Genomic DNA, 16,153 nt, shown 5'->3' on the forward strand with positions numbered 1-16,153 from the left:
ACATAATATCCACATTCCTAAAACGAAACAGCAGCTAAATCATCCGGGCAGTCAACAAGAGTTGTCGCATATTTTTACTTTTTTCGGTAATGAAACATTTATAATACACTAAAATCTGATTAAGAGCAACAACTCAGAAAACCATTAGAATTTGTACTACCCCATGCTAACGTTTTGTATACAAAACTTTTAATATAATGGATTTAGCTGTCCAAGTCATAAAAATTCATTGAAAATCAATATACTTGTTCGTCTCAAGATCTTAAACTCTGTGTATCAATCTGAAGTCAATCGGATGATAACTTTAGCCTTTAGAGCGTCCACAAGATTTTTCAAAGTGATCAAGGGCCATAACTATGGCAGTAATTATCGCAAATTGCTGAAAATCAATAGGCTTCTTCATCTCATGACCTTAAACACTGCGTATAAATTTAAAGTCAATCGGATATTAACTTCAAAGTGATCAAGGGCCATAACTCTGGCCGTAATAATCGGAAATTGCAAAAAATCAATAGGCTTCTTTGTCTCATGACCTTAAACACTGTGTATTAATTTAAAGTCAATCAGATATTAACTTTGGCCTCTAGAGCGACCACAAGATTTTTTGAAGTGATCAAGGGCCATAACTCTGGGAGTAATTATCGAAAATCGCTGAAAATCAATAGGATTCGTCTCATGACCTTAAACACTGTGTATAAATTTAAGATCAATCGGATATTAACTTTGGCCTCTAGAGTGTCCACAATATTTTTCAAAGTAATCAAGGGCCGTAACTCTGGCAGTAATTATCGGAAATCAATAGGCTTCTTCGTCTGAAGACCTTAAACACCGTGTCTAAATTTAAAGTCAATCAGATATTAACTTTAGCCTCTAGAGCGTCCACAAGCAATTGTGGACGCTGGACGGACGGGGGCGACAACAATATACTACCACATTTAAATGTGGGCGTATGAAAACACAAGTTTTACCATAACACAGTAATCACAATTACTCATTACAAATTGGTATTACATGTAGCGGGTGGGGTGGGGTGAAATCACGACGAATAACTACTTAGATTGTCATATTGTAAGTGTAACTTTGTTTTCTTTATTTTGACATTCTGCTAATTGAGAAACTATTTGAGTAATAAATACAGGTTATTGAATGGACTGAAGCTACAAGGTAACCGTTTGTTGTTAAAGGGGCATCGATGTTCTGTCAATCGGTTTCTTTTGATGTCACATGTCAATTCTCATTATGGAACCTTGATTGACAGTATATATGCATCCAGACTCTTTGGTGCCGAAATGAAAAAGCCAGCAAGGTATTATCGGACTGATATGTATCCATGTACATGTATTCAACAAAGTTCCATATACTTGTTGACAGTAAATTCTGGCGTTGTGTGATTACATATCAGGAAACGAAGGCATTTAATTCATTTGTGATTTAAACCAGAAAAGATATATTAAATTGAGGTGTGATTTACCGATATTTGATGCCATGTGTGACTTATTTGTCAGTATGTGAAATACTATTTAGATGGATAAAACTACGCCCCGGTAAGACTAGCATATATTGGTGTGCATTTTATAATTTTTTCCGTAATTTGATTGAATTTGTAATGGTCCATCAATGCAAGTCTTACAAATGTCGGACATATTAATGTAGTAATAATGTATCGGTATAGGCATATTTCTGTTTAAAAGAAGACAAAATGACAATGCCCGGTTTTAAATAACAGAATTACCCTGCGATATAACCCTATATACAGTCCATGATATAACAGATCAAAGAAATGTGTACACCAATCTTCACATGTAGACACCTTTTCGAATTTTGCTGTGTTCTATTTTTAGGCTCAAATAACCCAACCATATCAGAAAGCATACAGTTTCACCTTACAATGAGTTCAATTGTTTTAAGGTTTATTATATAAAGAATAATATATTACGGGTCGCTTAATTATTTTTCGCCTTTATTTCAATTTCTTTCAACTTTCAACCACATTTAGGAAAAGAAACTAATCAATTTGAGGTACAAATCTCGTGCATATTCTAATTCTGGTTCGGCATATTCAGTTTCTTTCAACTGATTTCAACAACATAGGAAAAAGTACGAATGAATTTGAGGTATGAGGTGAAGTATGAAACGGCTCGTGTGAGGTACGAATGAACTAAATACGAAACAGCCAGGTTACGAAACAGTCTGCACCCGTTTGAAAAATGTGTTTATTCCTGTTTTAATTTAGAAATAGCCGTCAAAAGTTAGTCATTAATAAAAAGGTGCAACGCATTAACTGATCTATAATAATGTATAGCTCTACATGTACTTCACCGAAAATAAACGATCAGAGGCATGGTTTAATTAAAACACCGAGTCACACCATGTTTTCAACACCAAGGCAGTGCTATTGTGTCACTCGATATTCGCTTGGTGTTCACTGGTAAAAGAGAGAGAGAGAGAAAAAAAGGGTTTAACGTCCACTCGACACAAACTAGGTCATTTCGGGACTAACATATTGTTTAATTTTATTTACATAATTCGCTTGCGCGTAGGGGTCTTTAGCAGTGGGAGGAAACCGGGGAAGCCCGGAGAAAACCCACGAGGTTGGACAGGTGACCTACTCCTTGTCACGTACAACCGGAGAATCAAAACCACGCCAGTTGACTCAATGACAGTCATTATGATACAGAGCGCATGTGCTAACCATTCAGCCATCCAACCACCCGTTCCCTCTGTAAATGACAGAATTCCATGATAAAAAACATGGTAATATTGAGTTTCATCAACCCTTTGTGGCGTTCATACTGTATATACAAACATGAATATTGGTGACTGGCCAAATCTCAGCTAACTGCCTCTAAACATGAGATACACATATTGGTATCTAAATGATTGATGAATTGTCCAACAAAGAATTAAGTCAGCCAATCAAGGTCGATTAAGTAGTTAATCGGAGAGAGAGAGCAAGAGAGACAGAGAGAGGGAGGGTTTAATGTCCACTCTTGGAACTAACATATGGTTTAATTTTATTTCAATAATTCGCTTGCGTGTAGGAGTCTTTAGCAGTGGCAGGAAAATGGAGGATCTGGAGAAAACCCACGAGGTTGGACAGGCGACCCTACTACTTGTCACGTACAACCAGGGAATCAAAACCACGCCAGTTGACTCAATGACAGACCTTTCGAAAGAGCGCGCACGCGATAACCATTCGGCCATCCACCGCCTCCCCAGTAGTTAATGAAGGTAGGTGTATAGACACGATAAACACGTTGATCACGTAATTATCTAATCAATCCAGCAAATTATCAACAATAATCACTGTAACCTTGGTACCGTTTAATCTTGCGTAAATAGCGCTAATTTCTACTCGGTGTACAATTATTCATAAATATTGTTAAATTTCGGCAAATTGTGCTCAATTTGTACTTATATCCAATTTTACTCTCACTGTTTAATTTTGCTTACCAAGCGTCTAATTAACTAGTGTTGAGTTTCTCGACACGTGTTGAATTATAAGCGCCCCGTCTAATTAGCAAGACTGTTCAATAATTAGTTGGACCGTTCAATTTCCCGAGCCGTGAATAAAAATTAGTCAAGGTGTCCAATTACGCAAGGTGTTAAATTTTGTTGTCAGACATCTAATTTCACGTGCGATGTTAAGATATTACGATGTGTTTAGTTGTTGGTCATCGTTCAGTTTTGCAGCACAATGTTGAAATACTGTATTAAGTGTTAGTTTTAGTACTAACCTGTTGCGATACGGTGAAATATTATTTTTCAGGATTCATACGACGGCAGGTATCTGTAATGCCTGTTATTATCCGGGGATTATTTTTCAAGATCACTACGGTGAAACAGATGTTGGATTTTAATGGCGACGGGACGGTCCCGAAGCAAAGTTTTCTTGAGATGCACATACCGTTTCGTCCACAATCATAAAACGTGTATTTATATATCCATTTAAAACAGTATTTCCCACACTGACAACACATCCACAAATGATAAATCTCACGCATCTGATTTACTTGTGTACACGTCGACTCCCTATCCTGATTAAATCCTTTTGTTTAAATGTCTTCGCAATTAAGACTAACAGCATGGATATTGCACCAATCATATATTAAATAATATGGGATCTATAGAAAGTATTTTGGGTTGAAGGGTATTGCGATTATCTTGGGCAATAAACACAGAAGGCTTGTAGAATTAATACACATGTGTCAGAAGCTAACAATATGTGACCCCCCATGGCATACTGAGTTGCAATGAGGAAATTATGAAAATTGAGTTATTGTTATTTTCACATTCTCCGACTCATTACCTTCAATTTGACGTATAGTTTGTTTGAATTGGGCAAAAATTGACTGAGTTGTGACTGCTTAAAGCCACCCAACTCACCAAAGTAATTTTTGAGAAAAATCAAGTTAAAGATTTGGTATGTTTCAAAACAAAATCCCATAGCAACCAGGCCATTTATTTGCTGTTTTGTAGTTGAATATTGTTTTCTAGAGGTTTTCAGGGGTGCTGAAGACGAAAATTGTAGTAACAATTTCATCCGACAATTTCCGCCAACTTTTTTTTTCAAAATGGACGCCAAAATGACAAATTTTCAAGTTTTCATAAGTTATGTGTTTATTAATGTCATTGAATGGGTTTTTGGGGGTGCTACATCAAACAATTGCAGTATAAGAGTAAATCCGATAATACCCGCCATTTTGTTTTTCATAATGGCGACCAAAATGATAATCGTAGTAGTAAAATTAATCCGTCAATATCAACCATTTTGTTTTATCAAAATGGCGACCAAAATGACAATTCTGTTGTTTTTTTTATCACCATATATTTGTAACCGTGTCATTTTATATGTTTTATTAGGCATAAAGGTTGTAGCATCAGGGGTCGACTGGACTGTATCCTCCATCTTGTTTTTCAAAATGGCCACCAAAATGGAAATTATTGGAGTTCTTATACTTGGTACTCGTGTAATATATCATTTTAGAGGTTTTCGGGGATGCTGAATACGAAAAACATGGTGTTGGGTCGATGGAACGAATATTTATCATTTTTCATATTCGATGATTTTATGGTCACCCATCAGTAATGGTCACACCTTGCAGGGTAGGGTATACCAATGAAACGACGGTATTCAACACCTTATGCTATCAAGTATAAGAAAAGAGAACATATACTATGGAGTTTTCGTATGGCACGGTTACGATGCCAGTGTATAGAAAGCTGTAAACAAACGCTATTTACAGTGGATATAATTGCATTACGAGAATTTAATTTATTAATTCATCGGGCATGGGTGACTGTTAAAGGTTCGAGAATGGAAAAGGGCGAGCTCTCAGTTGCAAATGAATTGAATGCACCGACATCTGCAGTTTTTAGAAAAAGCAAGTTAAAGGTGTCGGTATGTTCTAAAACAATATCACACAGCAACCATGCCATTAAATCTTTCGTTATTTTGTCGTTTAATATTAATATTTTCTTCTTTAGGTTTTCAAGGGTGCCGATAACGAAAATCATAGTAAATGCGCTCTTTTCATTGTAAAACATCCACAACACATGCGGCATATTCACATTTCCTGTGATAGCGTTATAATTTAGAACAGTGTATACATTAGTAGTCTAAGTTTGTATATTATAACTTTGGTGAGATTAACTTCAGTTCAGTTAATCTCATCAATTATTTAGCACCTTGGTGCCAGTGGTCAGAAGATTAAAGTTGTTGATTGGGTAATCAAGTTTAGTAGCCTATCTTAATCATCAAAGACCAAACGAGACATTAAATCATCACCGCTTTGATTAGTTGTTCGGAGTAAATAATGAATTGTCGGTGGCCTTATCATTGTTAATTATCAATCAACTAATCATTAATCCGTGAGAAGTGATTACAGATTAGTATTACTCAATGACACGAACGGCTTGTTGATTGATTTACAATGTTTTGATTAACACTCAACGGCTATCTATATACGATCAGAATTAAGTTGTTGGTATCCGAGGAGCTTTTTATTTTGTGTTTTTAACAGTTTTCAAGTGTAAATAATTTAATTAAATCAACCTGTCCATAATATCATATTCATTGTATTGAACGTTAAATCTTTAATAAACAACAGCAACAGTTGTTTTCTGCCACTTCTCAGAGTGAATCGCATGTAGGTATACCATAACATTGCCCAAATCTAATTTCTATCGTCTGCTTGAGCCTCGATGCGGCCACAGAACGAGTCGTGTTGGAAGCATATCAACAAGCGGAGTATGTTTACATTTTTAGGGGTTTTAAAACCCTTTTGTATTTCTTCAAAATGAATTCATCGGCAATACTTATAAACTCAAGATTCTCCACTTTACAACGATGCCAAGCATTTTGCAAGAGGATTGACAGGTCGCCCCGCTGCGAGCAGAGAAAAATATCTAATTCGGCTGAGAATATTCAGAAAAAGACAGATTTAAGAATACGGTACTCTTACAAAACGTCCAAATAAAGGCTTTTTAAAATGTTTTATTGCTATTTTGATCTTTTGAGTCGATAGATAGTATATTTATAGACTCATTATTGTGAAAATCTCAATTTCAATCAAAATCAATATTTTCGCTTATTTTGTCTCTTGTGCAAAATTAATTTTACCGCATTCCGACTCATTTACATGCGGCGGGTCACATATGTCTATTGTGTAAGACAGAATGTGAAAATAAACTAATAATTCCAACTCTTTATTTCTTTTTATTGTTATAGAACAACGACCCTTTTTCGCTGAAGATCAAATAAAACCTTCTAAATACATTTCATGCTAATATGTAACGCATAACTTTGCCAAACTTTATTTCAGAGAAAGCCAATTAAAAAAGGCATTGTATCATATATTTAAGTTTAATTTTTCATAAAGAATGGGGATATCATAAATATGGGCCTCGGTGTAATTTTACATGCAAAATTAACGATATACTGCCACGATGTTATGAATGTTGAATATTTTCGTTAATAATACGGACGCGTTAGTCCACATTGTATAGTGAGAACACGCGTGTTCACATATTCTGCACGATATATATGCGGTTATATTTCCAACCAGTCATGTAAAGCTGCATGTCTAGAACATTTTAAAGGACACGTATGCATAAGTCTATACATGTATTATACAGTTTAGATATTTATGCTGTGTTCAAATTGTTTTGCATATTTACTGTAAAAATGAACTGAACGCAACACAAGTCTCCGATGTAAGAGAATATTAGTTAATTATAACCCCTATCAAATCCACACAAAAATCCAAGGCACTCGTTTTATTTTAGAAAAGAATAACCGTATTTCGACCGAAGAGCCTATTCCACATGAACCCCAAATCAATGATGAACTGTCAACTTGTTATGTAGTCATTCACGTGCAGATTGGTTTGAATAACAGAAATGTCCCCTGTATAAATGATCAAAGGATAAAATTGCACATAGCCACTTTGTTTATCTAAAAGGGGCTCCGGCGCACTTAAAGAAATTATTTTTGACCCAATATTAACCATCGCCATTTTTTTTAAATCATGAGATAAGGTCAATCAACAAACAATACGGGTCTACTTTATTACAAAAATATTGGTGAACTTATCATTTTGTCTAAAATCATAACGCTTATCAACAAACAATACTATTGTTCTTTATTACAAAAACATCGGTGAACTAATCTCTGTCGTTATGGCGAGCCAAGCTAGTTGATTATTAGGTAAATAAAACAATATAAACAACCAATGAGTAAAACTGATTTATTCTAATCAATTTATATACGAGTCAAGTATTACCTTAACTATGTACGAGTTTGCTTTTGAACGGGTTAACTCACACCCTTTCAACTTGTAAATTCCAAATACAAACTGCCTACCGTATTCATACCATAGACACTAATATCCTAATTAAAAAAATGTTCTGTTTCCAATAATTATCAGACACAAATATTAATTCTGATTGTTTTATCCATCAACACACAGAGTGAACACATCTAACAACCAGATCTTATGAATTCGTGCCTCTTCAATAGTTATAAAGCACATCAAACAGTGTAGAATAAATTGCCTAACAGAAAATCATGCTTTATAAGTTGTTAAAGGGGTGTGGGGCAATTTAAGGAATGACGTTTGTGCACAATGCAATGAAATAATTACCACCGGTGTAAGGAATTATTTTGACAGAATATGTCAACTGCAAATATGATGATTAAACATCAGTTTGTTCAGAAGACGCTCTGCATGCGCGAACTTTCAAGTCTGTACCGATTTAAAAAATATAGACAATCCCACATATCCACATTCCTAAAAACAGGAGTTTTACCGTAAGACAGTAATCACAATTACTTTTTACAAATTGGTATTACATGTAACGGGTGGAGTGGGGCTCTGGCCAAATCGCGACAAATAACTTCTTAGTTAGTCATATTGTAAGTGTAACTGTGTTTTCTTTATTTTGACATTCAGCTAAATTAGAAACCATTTGAGTAATAAATGCAGTTTATTGAATGGACTGAAGCTACATGTAAAATCGCAAATACATCGACATCTCTTTTCAAAATTTGTAATTATTACTACTGACAATTAACAATAAAAGTCATTTTGTCCACACAACTACAGCAAGGTAACAGTTTGTTGTTAAAGGGGCGTCTACGTTCTGTCAATCGATTTCTTTTGATGTTATGTGGCAATTCTCATTATGGAACTTTGATTGACAGTATGCATCAACCAGACTCTTTGGTGCCGAAATAAAAAAGTTAGCAAGGTATTATCGGACTGATATACGTGTCCATGGTATTCAGCAATCGTTCAAGCAGAAAATGAACCAAGAATGTTTTACAATCAACAATGCTGATTGTTTGTTAGCCATTTTCTAACATTTCTTCCAAGTTGAAACTATATGCTTCATGATTTTTGCACGAAGCTAAAATTATTGTCACAGGTAAATGCCAAAATTTCTAACGAAGACATTTTAATTTCCAAAGAGCTATTTCTGCCTAGAAAGTATGGCAGCACGAACTCAGTAAAATTTTAAGATTGGCGTCGCCATTCAGTCTGAAGAACAGTTCCGTTCGTCTTTTTAATTCCACCTTACTTGTTGTTCTGTAACCCCTAATCTAAAATGCTCTTTCGATCTCATCTAATATAGTACATGCCACAAAAACATCGAATTAACTTATTTATGATATCCCCATTCTTTATGAAAAATTAAACTTAAATATATGATACGATTCCTTTTTAAATTGGCTTTCTCTGAAATAAAGTTTGGCAAGGTTATGCGTTACATATAAGCATGAACTGTATTTAGTAGGTTTTATTTGATCTTCAGCGAAAAAGGGTCGTTGTTCTATAATAATAAAAAGAAATAAAGAGTTTGAATTATTAGTTTATTTTCACGTTTTGTCTTACACAATAGACATATTGTTAGCTTCTGACACATGTGTATTAATTCTACAAGCCTTCTGTGTTTATTGCCCGAGATAATCGCACTACCCTTCAACCCAAAATGCTTTCTATAGATCCCATATCATGTAATATATGATTGGTGCAATATCCATGCTGTTAGTCTTAATTGCGAAGACATTTAAACAAAAGGATTTAATCAGGGTAGGGAGTCGACGTGTACACATGTAAATCAGATGCGTGAGATTTATCATTCGTGGATGTGTTGTCAATGTGGGAAATACTGTTTTAAATGGATATATAAATATGATTGTGGATGAAACCGTATGTGCATCTCAAGAAAGCTTTGCTTCGGAACCGTCCCGTCGCCATTAAAAATCCAACATCTGTTTCACCGTAGTGATCTTGAAAAATAATCCCCGGATAATAACAGGCATTACAGATACCTGCCGTCGTATGAATCCTGAAAAATAATATTTCACTGTATCGCAACAGGTCAGTACTAAAACTAACACTTAATAGAGTATTTCAACATTGTAATATCTTAACATCGCACGTGAAATTAGATGTTTGACAACAAAATTTAACACCTTGCGTAATTGGACACCTTGACTAATTTTGAATCACGGCTCAGGAAATTGAATGGTCCAACTAATTATTGAACAGTCTTTCTAATAAGATGGGACGCTTATAATTCAAAACGTGTCGAGAAACTAAACACTAGTTAATTAGACACTTGGTAATCAAAATTAAACAGTGAGAGTGAAATTTGATAGAAGTACAAATTGAGCACAATTAGCCGAAATTTAACAATATTTATGAATAATTGTACACCGAGTAGAAATTAGCGCTATTTACGCAAGATTAAACGGTACCAAGGTTACAGTGAATCAGGATCAATAATATATACCCAGCACAGTTAAATAATTTTGGAAATTTGAATATTATTCAACATATCTTGACGTCCGATTGGGCACATTCCTGGTTGGACGTTTCGAAAACAGCATAGGAAATGTCTGGCATATTTGGGCGAAATATCATCCATGGTTGTCGCATATTTTCTTTCTTTTGTCGTAAATAAGAAACATTTACAACACACTAAAATCTGGCTACGAGTAACAACCCATTTGGCTTCTAGTTCTGCCCTATTCTAACATTTAGCATAAAAACATTTAAAGCTCACTGGAAAAGCTTCATAAATCTTTTAAATAATAATGCAAGTTATTATGTCAACATATCCTTGCCATAAGTATAACACGATCCCTAATGTCAATGTTACCTGCCACAGGTAAACTTTCTGCTGTTCTCTGTGAGTAGTCGTAACTTTCCGCAAATAAAACAGCCATGACAACATTTTAGTCCTTCTGCTCATATTCTAGTCTCTATTATTATGTGCAGAATAACTAAAATGATGTCAAGGCTGTTTTATTGGTGGAAAATTATGACTACTCACAGAGAACGGCGGAAATCGCTAACATTGAAAACTTAAATGTCAATCAGATATTAACTTTAATCTCTAGAGAGTCCACAAACAATTGTGGACACCGAACTGATGCACAGGGGCGACAACAATATACGACCACATTTCAATGTGGGTGTATAAAAAGCACACAGTCATAGAAAACTACTCACAGAGAACGGCAGAAATCGTTAACATTGAAAACTTAAATGTCAATCAGATATTAACTTTAACCTCTAGAGAGTCCACAAACAATTGTGGACACCGGACTGATGCACAGGGGCGACAACAATATACGACCACATTTCAATGTGGGTGTATAAAAAGCACACAGTCATAGAAAACTATTAATGTAATGTTATGACTTTTTCCTTTCACTATCAGTTGTGAAGAAAACTGGACAGCATATGAATGTTTGTGTATAACAAAGGACAATTTACCTGCATGACTTCGATAGTGATACATTAGAGTAGCACTTGCGGTAAATGTTTTGTCTTTGCATATTTTACAAACCAATGGAACACGATCATCCTTTTTTCGAGCTTTCAATTCACGGATGCATTTTAAAGCCATCTTCTGAAAGAAACAATAATAAGAATGTGTGTCAACATGCTTCATTTGTACATTATTTATAATTTTAAAAGAAAAACTTGAATTTCCACTTAAATAATTCAGGCACATTCATTCGTACAAAAAAAGGAGAGAGTTAAACCAGTTGCAACAAGAATAGGAATGGCCTTCAAGACTGAATGCAGGACATGTGCTCATTGCTTGTCACATCCAGTCACATTTGTCAGTTTGACAGAGAGCTAGCAAATTTCAAACATTAAAAAATGGTGGAAAAGTCCACGTTTGGTTAATGACATGGTTAATAAAGACAATGAATACCTTGAGCTGATGTAAGTTTACGGAATAATAATTGCATACCAAAAACTAAGTAAAATGTGTTGTCAACACAATAATTATTCAACTGAGATATGCTTCGGAATAACATTTGTGTACCAAAACCTAAGAACAATTTGTATCCTAGAAAACACAAAAAGTTATTCAACTGAGAAATTTTTATTTTAGCATTATAAGTTGATATGTGTATAAAGTTTCATATAGATATATTGAATGGTTTATAAGATATGCCCCTGAATAACAAGAGCATTGCTAACGCTGCAATATACGTCCACATTCCTGCTTTGATTGATATGGTACTTTTTAAAATGAAGAGAATGAAATATGACAAGAGGCAAAGAAGGCTAGGCGTTTGTGTTGCCAAATTTACAGACAAAATATGAACAAAAAAGTGGGTGTGACACTGCCCCAGAGGGTCGGCGCATGCACCAAATTAAATAGTTGCTGTCTTTACAGTATAAGGAATAAATATGCAAAGTTCCAAGATGATCCATTAAGAATTGAAGCCTGTAGACGATAAATACAAAAATTGGGCATGGCTCTGCCCCTTGGGGTTGGATATGGAACAATATAAAGATAGGTTGCCAGGCAACAAAACATACGCCCACAGCAGCTAAATCGTCCGAGCGGTCGACAAGGGTTGTCACATATTTATTCCTTTGTAGGTAATTGGGGGCCTTTACAAGACAGTTCCATACAGATCAGATTATAAATCTTGTCGTTTGAGGGTTTACAAGGTTTTACAAACTTAAAAAAACAAGGGTCTCAACTCTGGAAGTAATCTACAGAAATTGTTAAAATTTGACAGGCTTTTTCGTTTTACTAATTTAAATAATGCATATAAATTTCATACAGATCACATGATCACTTTTTTTTATTCAAACGTTCACAATCGCCATAACTCTAGAAATTATTGACAGAAATTGCTGAAATTCAATAGACCTATTTCACAAATTTAAATGATGTATAAAAATTTCATACATATCGGATGATAACTTTCATTAATTGAGCATTAACAAGGTTTAACAAAGTGAAACAAGGGCAATAACTCTAGAAGTAATTATTGTAAATTACTGAAATTCAATAGGCTTTTTCGATTCACTAATTTAAATCATGCATATAAATCCCACAATGATCGGGTTATTCTATTTGTGGGTTTATATTTGCGAGGATAACATCAGGAAAGGCTTTAACAATATTTATTCATCGGCATGGCGGAACTGTACATCTCAATATCAACTGCGCATGTCTATACAACTTTTACCTATAGCTATCAAAGTATGGAAACACATTAATGACATAATGAATTGACACACACCACATATTTCCCCTATTCGATTAAAGATAGTCATCAACTTAGAAATAAACCTTTCAATTATATCTTGTATGTTTATATACTATGTAAGTAATTATAATACTATTAAGTTTAACATTATTTCATCTCGCATGATTCATCTTGTATGTACATCATTATCATTAGGTTTATCTAGTAAATCCTTCAAATAAGTAGGTGCATGGCGAATTCTTCTAAGATATCTTGGTACATTTTCTACAACATTATAATCATTGTTTGATTTGTTTCTATCCTGTACATTCACATTTTCAAAATTATCATTAAACCACAAATATTAATTATACTGAAAATCTGGTTCTACAATTTCACCATCATATCTAAACTTTACAATATCATTTGTATGCCATTTCTTACCATTACTTACAGTAACAATATCACCATTAATATCAATAATCTCTGTAGGTTCTGAATAATGTGCACTTAATTTATGTCTTACCAGATAATTTCTTAATCCTAATTCTGATCCTATTTCCTACTTTATAATCAACCTTTTTAACACTATACTTATTATCATAATACTGTTTCATTTTAGACTGTTTATTAGATACAAATTCAATCAGTTCATTATTCTTTTTCTCAACATTATTCATACATGGTTTTAACATTGAGAGTTTTGTACGCATATCTCTCCCCGTCATTAAATAAAAAGGAGAACAATTAGTAGTTGAGTGTTTACAAGATCTAATAGTAACTAATACAATTCTAAGAGCATTTGTCCATGATAATTTATCTTTAACATTTGTCTGAATTAAAGATTTAAAAGTACCATTTAGTCTCTCAATAGCTCCATTTGCTTCTGGGTGGTAATTCGGTGTACGAATATGTTTAATGTTCATACTGTGCAAAAAATTAGTAAACTCATGGCTTATGAACTGTGGTCCATTATCTGTAGTCAAAGTTTTGGCAATACCCCATACAGAAAATAATCGTTCTAAAAACTGAATAATTATTGTGGAAGTTATTGAATCAGTCATTAAAGATTCTGGTCACTTAGAATAATAGTCAATGAGATTTACGAGATATCGCGAACCTTGTGGTGCACTTTCAAAAGGTCCCTGAATGTCTATGGCTAAATCAGTCTACGGCCCTTTAGAAGGATTATATGGTTTTAAAGGAGCAACATAACGTTTAGACGATTTATCGCTATCCGCGCACATATAACATGAATTCACAAAATTTTCAACATGTTTATCGATACCTGTCCAGTATGCGACTGAACGAAGATTTTGTTTAGTCTTAACAATACCAGGATGACCAGAATGAGCCAATTCTAGAACTTGACGTTGTAAACTATCAGGAATTACAGTCCGTTCATTACAACCGATACATGAATCACCAAACACAAACAATTCGTCTTTGATAAAATAATAAGGAAGAACATTATCTGGAATTTTCTTCTTATCAGGCCAAGATGTGTTTAAAAAATGTAATACTTGAGATAAAACTTCATCTTTCTTTGTTTCTAAAGCAACTAATTCTGGTGAAACATTGACAGATTCACTGGTCAGCGAATAACACAAATTTACATCATCTACTGAAACATCACTTAGTTCATTATCAACAGTCGGAATAGCTGGAATAGAGCGTAATCTAGACAGTGCATCTGCTATGACGTTGGAAGACCCCTTTTTGTAAACCATAGAAAAATTATACTTTTAACAAAATAGCAGCCCATCTGGCAATGCGAGCAGGTTTATGACCGGAGGAGTTCTCGGATGATTTGCCTTAAAGGTATCTATCCCATTTTTTAACTGCCCATGTGCACGCTAATGCCTCCTTTACGCCGATACTGTATTTCTGTTCGTAGTCGTTAAGCGTTTTTGATGCGAAAGCTACCGGTCGGATGTGTCCATCTTCTTGCATCTGAGATAATTCTGCGCCTAATGCGTAGTTAGAAGCATCGCAGGTAACATAAGTTTCAAGATCTGGTATGTAAAAAGCTAATACTGGGGGCGAAGTGAATAACCTTTTCAGCTGTTTGAAAACAGTGTCCTGTTCACAAGTCCATTCCCATTTCTGATTAATTCGAGTAAGTTTACGGAGTGGTTCTATAACATTAGCAAAATTTGGTATGAAGTGTGAATAGTGGTTGAAAAAACCTAATAAACTTTGAACTTCTTTCACCGTTGAAGGAGCAACAAGATTATTGACTGCATCGATATTTTCTGGGAGCATATGAACACCAGAAGATGATACAGAGCCAATTTATGTGCGAAACTTTGAAGTAGCACTTTGAAGAACTTAGCGTTAGACCATGTTTCTCAAAACGTTTCAATACATCAACAAGACATTTATCATGTTGGTCTTCAGTCTCTCCAACAATCAGGATATCATCAAGAAAAGATTGAATATTCCAGTGCAACCGGTTAGAATGATGTCCATCATCTTTTGAAAAGATCCAGGAATATCTGCTAAACCAAATGGAGAAGTCTTGTATCTGTACAAACCAAATGGAGTTGCAAATGTCGTAAGTTCTTGAGTTTCAAGTTTCAGTGGAAGTTGGTGGTAAGCTTCATTCATATCCAACTTTGTAATGAAATCAGCTTTCTTAATTGAACCTATAAGCGTCTCAATATTCGGTAGAGGATACTTCACAGGAATAATGTTTTTATTGACACTGCGTAGGTCAACACACAACCGAAGTTTATTGTTCTTTCTACGACTAAGTACAACAGGACTATTGACTATAACACTTTAGTCGTTCATAGCTATCTGGGAAGTAGCAGGCTGGACACAAATATTCATACGTAAGGATGCTATCAAATCTAAACCAAGCAATGGATCTCCTGATGAAACAACATAAATTTACAAAGGCAATTTCGATCTTTAAAGCTGACAGGTAAGGTAACAACACCAATGACATCTATGAATGACTGGTTATAACTTCTAAGGTAAGTATCTGGCTGGGTAAGTATAACATCACTGAAATATCTATCATGTATAAACTTATTTATAATTGAGATTGGAGAACCTGTATCTACTTGCATTGTAACTGGAACAGAATTCAGAATAACTTCGCAATCTAATTTCCGCTTGGCACCATTAGTC

The 16,153-nt window shown here is 34.6% G+C and overlaps 1 protein-coding gene across 2 annotated transcripts in view; it reads right to left on the minus strand.

Annotated features, from left to right (window-relative positions):
- The window catches only part of LOC130012940 (B-cell lymphoma 6 protein homolog), an 85,469-nt gene that overhangs the window by 20,855 nt on the left and 48,461 nt on the right, over positions 1 to 16,153 (minus strand). For both annotated transcript variants that reach the window (XM_056101135.1, XM_056101136.1), the window contains exon 7: positions 11,289 to 11,424. In XM_056101135.1, coding sequence (XP_055957110.1) covers positions 11,289 to 11,424 — 136 coding nt within the window. The remainder of the gene's footprint in view (positions 1 to 11,288; positions 11,425 to 16,153) is intronic.

The sequence above is a fragment of the Patella vulgata genome, chromosome 5 (assembly GCF_932274485.2).
Source record: "Patella vulgata chromosome 5, xgPatVulg1.2, whole genome shotgun sequence".
Classification (NCBI taxonomy): domain Eukaryota; kingdom Metazoa; phylum Mollusca; class Gastropoda; family Patellidae; genus Patella; species Patella vulgata.